The sequence below is a fragment of the Morone saxatilis genome, unplaced genomic scaffold, assembly GCF_004916995.1.
Source record: "Morone saxatilis isolate NCDOM2014 unplaced genomic scaffold, NCSU_SB_2.0 Contig11, whole genome shotgun sequence".
Taxonomy (NCBI): Eukaryota; Metazoa; Chordata; class Actinopteri; family Moronidae; genus Morone; species Morone saxatilis.
The window spans coordinates 18247709-18257436 of record NW_023339663.1 but is presented as its reverse complement, the minus strand read 5'-3'; the positions used below and the strand labels follow the sequence as shown (position 1 = coordinate 18257436).

Sequence of the window (9728 nt, the reverse complement as noted above, 5' to 3'; positions counted from 1 at the left end):
ACACACACACACACAGAATATAGATGAGTGTACAATGGTGACGTGGGAACACCTGGAGGATATTTAACTTACATTTCACATATGACATACTATTGCATGTACAGGCCTGGTATATCATGAATGGAATCCATGTGTCCACATAGTCAATCTAACTGGCTTTCACTACTTCTACTGGCCTACTCATTTAACAAGTTGCTGTAAACCAACTGCATGACACACAGAAAGAATGAGGAAAAAGTAAAGAAAGTAACATACAGACATTTTTATTATGGATTTATCCACCAGATCACTTCCTGACTAATCATTTGGTCTATAAAACATGAGGAAATAGTGAAAAAATGTCACAAGTCCAAAGCAAATGTCTACATAAGCGAAAACCCAAAGATACAAAGTTTAATATGATTCAATAAAAGTTAAAGCGACCATGTATGATTGGCACATCACATTTTCTGTCAAATCTCTGAAACTGTTTCAACAAAAACTGAACACTACAGGCCGGTGTACTGCACGGTGGGTTGTACACTTCCTTCATTTGAGCTTTTCTACATAATCTCAGTGTATAAGCAACACAACTGTGTTTCCCACAGCAGGGACATCAGCACACACGAAATCTGGACATCAGAGCTGTCAGACTGAATCTAGGTTGTTTCCACAGTAGGAAAAAAAAAATAAACTAATGTTTAAAGCCGCCTACAAAAATAAAAAATCCCGGCAGCATGTAGTATCAGTGCTTTAACCCGGCGTTAATCCGCACACTTCCTGATCTCTGCTCATTTCTCGGAGCAGCAGCACCAGCTTGTGCTGACGTGCTCTATAGGGTAACCCCCCACCACCGACAACCACCCCTACCCTATCCCTACCTACCCGCCCTGTGAGCCAGGCCAACATCCTAATATTGAATAACAACCACCTGCACACTTTCACCTTTTATACGCACACACATTAAACCGGCTGCTCCACCGTTAAAATGGTTTTTTTTGCCCCGGTTGTGGACAATGCTCCCGTCCCCGCTGCCCAGGGAAAGGCAATTACCGGTCCACAGCGGGAGGTCTGTGCACGCCGCCCGGCCAGCTCTGCTACCCCTGCTGCCCTTGTCCACACTCATCTCCACCGAAATCAATGCCTGCCCACTGATACTAGCAGGCCCCCTTTTTTTTCAATCACATTCCTCACAGCATCGGTGCAGCCGCAAAAACACAGCCCCCGAAAAGAGGCACAGCAGCGCCAAATCACGCCGCTCCATCTTCGCTTTGTCCGGGAAGAAAACATCCACACGGACACCGAAGACGGACCGTGTGAGTCCAGAAAAAGCAGTCGGGCAACGGGAAACCTTACCTTTCGACTCAACGCTGTGCCCGAGTAGAAGTAGTAGGCTATCCCCAGCACCCACAGCACGGCAAAACATAACAATATCCTCGATTTCCTCCGCATGGCTGCTTCTTTTTTTTTTCCGTCCGCCTGTCTGCTCGTTTTGTGGCTCTGCTCCGGTCCGTCTGCAGCGGCTCGTCCCGGTCGGCTGTGTCCGTGCAGAGCGCTTCGCCGTGCGGCTACGGCAGGCTTCGTCTAGTCGGTCAGGGGGAGCGGAGGGAGCAGGAAGCAGCCAGCCAACATCAGCGGGGTTAGAGGCCAAAGGCTAGTCGACTCTAGTCCAATCAAAGACCGGCTCAGGCAGCCCTGGAGGAGGGCCGGGGCGAGCAGAGAGGAGAGCCGAGCCGAGCCGAGCCGTGCGGTTCAGCGCTAAAGCCGAGTAAAGGGGGTGGAGACAGTCCCTGTAGGAAATGGTTGTTGTACAATTTCAGTTATGTGCGTCTGGGAGCTGTGAGAGAGGATCTGTGATCATCATGCTACATGATTTCACTGTCGGTGTCTGTGGAAGGACGCTGGGGGCGCCAGAGACACTTTAAACCGGGTTAAAAAGGAGAAAGCAAAAGCTGTCTCTTTATTTTCCACTCTGGTTCTGAACCGGTCCAGTGGAAGTAGAGACATAACCACAAAGGCTGGGAAGATTATCAGTTTCATCTATTTTTTTTTAAACTTACCTTCCTTATTTCCTTCCTCACTTGGCCTCTTCCTTCCTTCCTTCCTTCCTTCCTTCCTTCCTTCCTTAATTCCTTCCTTCTTTCCTCCTCTGTCCTAAATCTTTGTTCCCAAAATTAATGTATTCTTGTGACAGTAGGCCTATATTTTTTTTTGGACACAGTTGAATTAATAAAAAGATAGATAGATTAATAAAAAAAAACACTTTACTTTTTCTTTTTTTCTTCCTGAAAAAAAAGGAAAAAGACAAAACCTAAACTAACACATTAAGGTCCCAGATATGAATAAACATGAAAAAGAAAAATGTATAATGTATATGTTGTGTTTTATACATATATTGTGACTTGAGAATTAGAATTACAGCTGAAACAATGAGTTGATTAATCGATTGGCGTAATTATGTAAATATTTTGATAAATAATTCTTTTATTAATGATTTAAACCTTTCCTTGTTGTGCAGATTTTAAGCTTTTTCTTGTGTTCTGGGATAATAATCTTCTATAATAAACATCTTTAGTGGATAAAGCAGCATTTACTAAAGGTACATTTAGTCCCTGTTCTGGACCTTTCAATCATATCACACCATCTTCCTAAACAGATGGAGTCACAAGATGGTCGATGTTCAGATCTCTTCTCATTTATTCTTGACAAAACAATCTCACCTCGAAGTTCATTTAGTATTTGACAAAACAAGCAGTTTGATTGTTCATTTAAATGGGGAAAAGGTGAGATGGTGAGAGTAATAATCAATGACATTGATCTTTAGTTAAAAGTCAAACCAAACTAAACCAAACAGCCCTTTAACAGTCCCCACCAGCTTCTCAACCCTCAGTTACTGCATCACTTCTTGGACAGTTCACCTGTTTGTTCTGGCTCTCAGTGTGGCAAACAATAAAGTCTCCTCAGAAATGGTTTAGAGGAAGAGTCTTTAAAACAGTGTTTGTCTACAAGGTGTTTCCTGTAGTTGATGTGCAAATTTCATTCAAATTCTGAATTGTAGTCTGGTGTTTATTCTTGCTTTGGGTTTCTAAATGGTAGATAAATCACTTATAGATTAGGACTGATGAGGGACATGCCCTGACCTCTCTGAGCCCCAAATTTAAGGGATTCAGAGTCATGATTATGGTGAAGTTTGTCATAATTACGAGGAAGCATACAGCACAGTTAATGAGACGGTCGGTCCTAATTATGAAGAAGAGAATGTGCAGTAATGAAATGTTACGAAAAAGTAAATAAAGGATTATGGTTCAGTTATAGATTTTCTTTAATGTGGTTTCAAACCTCAAGTATTTCTCTACTTCTCAACTAAATACGTGACAATCGAAGTCAAACCTTAAAAAAACACATTTTAGGTATAATTTATAAAACCCTGCCTCAACAGAACTGGGTGTGGTTTGATCAGGTTTGATCAGGTTTGATTAGATTTGATGGACACTAACATGACGGGCAAGTCAAGCTGACACTGTTGAACAACTTGAAAGCACAGTTAAAATAGATGTGTTTGTGGTCTGTGGCCCTCAGATCAGCTCAATTTGAGATAGTTGCAACAATTCGGCTGAAACTTAAAGGTTCAGCGTGTTCAGGAAGGTTCAATCTGCCTCTGACATTTTACATTTTAATGGTGACAAAATGTGATTTTGACTGGACAGCATAATGCCCCGTAGGCAAAGTTTAAAAAAAAAAAAAAAAGGGTATCAATACACACTTTGTCTGTGCCCTCATAGAGAGTCCCAGTAGTATTACACACACGTATTTATTCATGGCTGCTCCCGCTACGGTGGTCTGGAGAGAGTGTGTTTATGTTACCTACAGTAGTGTTAGAGCATGGATGGATGGAAGTCAAACTGGAGAGAGAGAGAGAGGTGGAGGAGTAAGAAGCAGAGAAACAGATGTGCACATTTAGCACCACAGAGGTAAAAGAGGTTTTTATCTTTTGCCCTTTGCCTTTAGCGTCCTGAATAACTGTTATGAGCATCTCAAATTACCCCTGAATAGGGTCAGTTTGCCTTTCAAGACCTCTTCCAGAAATAGAGAGGAGTCTGTCTCTTGGCTGTGAGCTTGTCAGTCATCCTAACTCATGTGGTATTTGTAAAGAATTAAAAGATGAATATGTATTTCATTATCATCAGTTCTAATAACTCCTTTTAAATTAAGAATTAATCAAGGCTTATGTTGCAATGATGACTCCAGATGGACGTAATGCTACAAACTAACTTCTGACTCTCAAGTATCCTGCTCAAAGAGGTGCCTTTGATTTATTATGTTCTTCTTTGTCCATTTTCTGTCGATTATGTCTAACAGGTGTGAGTCTGTCATCACTATATAAATACGAAGCAGAGACACAAGTTTGTTGTGCTTTAAAAGAGATGAAAAACTACAACATACACTCAGTTCCAGCAAAGAGAAAATTACTGCGGCAGAGAGTCGATCACATGATCTAAGAAAGTTGTCGGGCTGAAGGCCTCAGATTTAAAGAATTAATCAATTCAAGTCACAAGTCTGAAAAAGCTTTGATGAAGTGCCAGTGAAACACAAGCCCAGCCACTTCAAGTACAGGTGTTGCAACATTAACTGAGCATGGAGGATTGTGGAAAGCTTGCCTAACTGGAAGAACTGCTGCCAAGGCAGGGGGATGTTTTCTTTAACTCTGGAACATGGACTCATGACTTGTGCATGTATTTTTCAAGCTGTCATGCATGTGTTACACCATATGATCTGACCAGCGTAGTTACTGTATCACAGACACACTTCAGAGACACATGCCAGCTGTATTATTATGAACAGTCTTTTCAGTTCTGCAGTTCACAAACTAAGGGCTTCACTGATTAGGCAACAACTCAGTTACTTTTATTATTAGCTGACTTTATATACACACACAATAGTCAACATGTTTTTCCACATATTTAGTGATATATCTTGTTCTAGCTTCATAGTATTATATTAATATTGCATGGATGGAGTATACTGATGGGTTTTTCTAAATGTTACCTTCAATCAACCTTTATCTGGTGAGCAGTGATCTTTATATAGTGGACAATGTCACATATCACTGAAAACTGTGTGAGCACCATATATCTTCTAATGAGGTTGATGGAAAAAAAAAAGCTTTCAATAAAAGTCCCCAAACCTTTTAATATGTAAATGAATCAGCTCTGAACTGCACAGAGGATTAAAAATCAGACCACTGAATTACTAAATAAACATGAAATATGGACTTCTGAGTAAGTTCGGTACATCAAAGCACCAGATCATTATTTATGCCTTAAGTATAGTTGTAATGTAAATCTCTGAATTCTTTAAGAGCCTGACATGTTTGTTTTTTTTGTTACTTTTTTTCATTGTTTTCAAACAATGTCAGTTTAAACTATCAATTTACAGCATGAAAACATTGAGCTGTCACTTAGTGCCAGCCTTGTATCAAATGCTCACATGATCCATTGAAAGTAAAATAAAAAAAGCTGTCAGTTGAATTTATCTAAACATAAAGCAACCAGCTATTGGATTTACAGTAGGTTTTAATACACCTTTTATAGTAATAGCAGAGCTTTCCTCTTAATAGACAAATATTCTCTTGAACCTGTGTTCATTTTTTCAAATAAAGCACATACAGTGAATCCATAAAGTTACAAAGACATTTACTGCCCTGCTTCAGTATCTACAGCACAAAACACACAGAAATGTTAGCGCTTTACTTGAAACGGATACTTCTGTGATACCAGAAACAGTAGCATTTCTTGTTCTGCTATTCTGCTTTTGGGAGTTCAAGTTTCATAATGTAAAGGCCCCAAAAACCCATTAAGTCTGAGATTCTATGACTCCAATTTATCATCTCCTTCATTTATTTTACAGTAACACCGCTGTGACTGCATTCGTCTATTTTTCATTTGTGTCTAAAAAAAGCACAGTCCATTCATCTGTTTTTTGTCAGCCTCTATACTAGAAACAAAACAATACTGTGCAGGTGTCACAGCAGGCCTGACATTCTCAAAGAGTCATACCACATACCTGCAACATCCCTGTTTCAAATGCAGTTTGGTTGCATGCCTTCCTCTCTAATCTCCCCTCACAGTTCCTGTCTGACCGTCTACTCTATTGAATAATGGCAAAAATGCATAAACAACTGCACACAAAATGACGCAATTAGACAGGCTTGAGACAGCATTGTATCTAAATTTATCTGTGTTAAATCATTTTGGAAAAACAAAACAGCAATATAGAAAAAAACATATCCATACATTCTTCAGCAATTCATCATACCTCACTGAATTCAGTTTCTTCAAATAATAATATAAACACAACATTTGACACATCCTTTGTCATGGTTGCAATGTGAAGAGAATCTGATGAGGAAACACTTTAACCTTGCTCAAATACAGATCCCATACTGACACAGGGTGAAAGTCCTCCGACAGTCGCTGTGCCTCCTGAGAAACAAGGAACCTTTCCTCCAGTCAGACATGTGCTGTATGTTTATGGTATAGGGTGTGTTTGCAGATAACAAATGTTAACCAGTTACTTTGTATCAGGCAGTGCGATCGGGTCTGGTCATAACACTCCTCAGGAGCCATTTTTGCGTAGCTCCTCTGAAGTATTTTCATCTTGATTTTTTAAAATATTGTACTTGTACTAAAACTGTGTTTACACTGTGTACATCATATGGCATCCTCAAGCTGTTATGGATGGATTCTCCATTCAAAAGCAGAAATTACATATAAACAGTCTTTCCATTTATTTCAAATTTCTTCTAATTAGTTAAATTGAAAACTAAACAAAAGGTTGATGGTGCTTGATGTAGCAGTTCAAACAGTGTACTTGTCCTCTCCTTGTCTCTGTGCTTTGTGGTAGTGGGTATAGCTGCCGTACAGCTCATTGAACACCTCTCTGACTCCCATCTGCAGTCCGGCTGTCAGAAACTTGATATCCTGCTCCATACACAGGTCCAATATCCGATAGATCCCCTCTGTTAGATGCAGCTTAATGTCTGGTCGCAGAGTAACCTGGAGAAGATGAGACAATAGAAGAAAAGACATACATTTATATTATTCATCTAATTTATCTTTGTCACACACACTTCATACTGCGAGTTATCTCGGTTTTCTCATTTTCACTCATGTATGTTAACAAGACCACGTTCGCTTCTTTCTTAGTTAATTAATGGCAACATGATACTGAGTGTCTACATACAGCCTGAGGGAAAACATATTAAGCCACAAATTATGTGCCAGAATAGTTGAATATTAATTGATGTCACACATCCAACTTCATAACCAGAAGCTTCAATTCGAAGGAACAGCATCAACTATCCTGGCTAAACGTATGTTAATGCAAATGTTAAGAGCAGGAGCACAAAGGGAACAACAAACATTCAAACAGACAAATGGAACGGAGCTTTTGTAAAGAAAAGGGTCCATAAACCTGGACTTTAATAATTTCCTAAAGAGGATCAATAACATACCATAACCCTATTATCAGCCCATTGCACTGTAGATGTGGTACACAGTAACCATTACAATTTGCTGTTTGATTAGTGATATATTTGTTTGACTTTGTTTTCCAAGTGAATTTTATAGTAATCATTTACTCTTCTTGTTTCTGCCACTGCTGCTCTGAGTGGACAGCATTGTTTTCAAACCATCTTGAGCTTCAGATCTGAAACTCAATACAGAATATTGCCAAGTGACCCAGATCCATACAATCTGATCCAGTCTATGAGCCCCAATACTTCTACTATCTACCTGTGTGACAAAAGCAGAGCAGAAGCAAACAAGCAACACAACATCAAGGTGCGCTCTCTTTCTCCAGCAACACACAAATGTGCACGTGCACACACAAAAACGCAATGGACAAACACCTTTTGTGTTCAGTGAACCCTGCGCAACAAGCCAGAGAAAGTTCAATAGTGTCTGGTTATTCATCCCTGTTACATTATACCCCCACAGGCACACAGGTGCTGCACACCATGACCCGATGACTTCAGACATGGCATTACAAAGGTTGTGAAGATGATGGTGGCTGTGTGCTGCTGACTGTAAATGATCAGATAAAACCATGGTCACCCAATTACAGGCTACGCATGAAAAAAAAAAAAAACAGCCCCATAATGGGCGGCGGACCTATCAAATGTTACACGGAGCAGTAGTTTGCTAGAGTTACAGTTAGTGGTACACCAACTGTCCAATTATCTGATGTGGCTTTTCCACCTATTTTATGTCTGTCAGTCCTGGAAGAGGATTCCTGCTCTGTTGCTCTTCCTCAAGTTTCTCCCATAATTACTTATAGAAAGCTTTTTGTGGTGTTTTTCTCATCACGGTTGTGGGTCTAAAGAAAGTGTTTTCTGAGATAAAACTGACTTGAACTATGGTCAGATTAACACATACAAACTCTTAGAAATATTTTTTCCCAATACATAACATTGTGTTTACCTTATTGAAGCCTACATCTGCTGTTGTTGTTGTGTATATTTGCAACTTCTGGTTAACTTGTGAAATGCATTTGACTGAAATAAATGAGCCTATTTAAATTAGGTTACATTTAAAAGGGAAGTACACAGATTTTACATATCAAAGTCTGTTTACGGATGTTGGGGAGTACTACTGAACGTGACACAGTTGAGTGTAGTAAGTGTTTTGTGGCTCCAGAGAGAGTCCCGCAAAGTCTGAATGGGACTGAAGACTGAAAATGCCAAAAATCTGAGTGTGGAGTTAGAAAGTAGTGAGCCTACCAGACCTGTGTAGCCTGCTCCTCATCTCTGAGGCTAGCAGCTCGAGGCTATATTAGGCGCTACTAACATAACACATCCGAATTACCACCCAAATTGTTACAGCTCAAGTTGCATTTTGGGTAAAGAAGGCACCAGGTTTTGACAAGGAAGGACAATTCATAAAACAAAACAAAAAACTATATCTCTGATTCTGATCCCCTTTTTTTTTTTTAAACTGGCTGTCATGAGTATGACAACCAATGCTAAAACGTTGGAGTGCTCTTTTAATAGAAAAAAGTTCAACAATATCAAGACAAGTTCCCGAATTCATAAAGTCCACCAGCATAAAAACTGTACTTTTAACTGCAGCTCCACGCTGGTCTAATGACACCTGGCTGCTGCATGTTCAGTTCAGGCGGAGAGCCATTAGAAACAGTTCTGACACAGAGACGGCTAAATTTCCTCTGACTTACAAAAGAGGTACATCTTTTTTGAAATCTCCTATTAAAAGCACAATATAAATCCAATTTTAGGACGATCAGATGACACACAGAGAGCTCAAAGAATCCTGAACACCTCTCTCACTATTTCTGTCTGTCTGTCTGGGTACTTTCATGTCTTCCTCTCAACGTGCGACTCGGCTGGAAACTGCTGAGTCAGTTTGGCGTCATGTTAAATACAGTCTGGTAGCAGAAAGAAGCTGCGTTCACTCAAACCAGACGTGACTCACTGCTCAGAGGGAACATCCAGCCTAAAGCTTCATTCCAGCACATGGAGTTACAGTAATCCTGGAACTGTTCACTCAGATTTGTGAACATTTGCAATCTGGCCAATGGAAACACTTCCCCATCTCTGCTTGTGAGTGTCAGCATCTCCATCACTCTGCTCGGCTCAGTCTCGCCGGCTCATAACGCACCACCAGACAAACTAGTCTGGATCAAAGGATCAGCTGAGATCCTGCTGCCTCATTCATATCTGTGTGTGTGTGTGT

At 40.3% G+C, this 9728-nt stretch overlaps 2 protein-coding genes across 2 annotated transcripts in view; both read right to left on the bottom strand.

Moving 5' to 3' along the window:
- The window catches only part of galnt2 (UDP-N-acetyl-alpha-D-galactosamine:polypeptide N-acetylgalactosaminyltransferase 2), a 52916-nt gene extending 50841 nt beyond the window's left edge, over positions 1 to 2075 (bottom strand). The window contains exon 1 of the mRNA XM_035651836.1: positions 1336 to 2075. Coding sequence (XP_035507729.1) covers positions 1336 to 1431 — 96 coding nt within the window. The 5' untranslated portion in view covers positions 1432 to 2075. The remainder of the gene's footprint in view (positions 1 to 1335) is intronic.
- Positions 2076 to 6193: 4118 nt separating this feature from the next.
- Positions 6194 to 9728, bottom strand: part of urb2 (URB2 ribosome biogenesis homolog) — a 14677-nt gene continuing 11142 nt past the window's right edge. Inside the window, exon 12 of the mRNA XM_035651846.1 lies at positions 6194 to 7034. Within this exon, the coding sequence (XP_035507739.1) occupies positions 6837 to 7034 (198 nt within the window). The 3' untranslated portion in view covers positions 6194 to 6836. The remainder of the gene's footprint in view (positions 7035 to 9728) is intronic.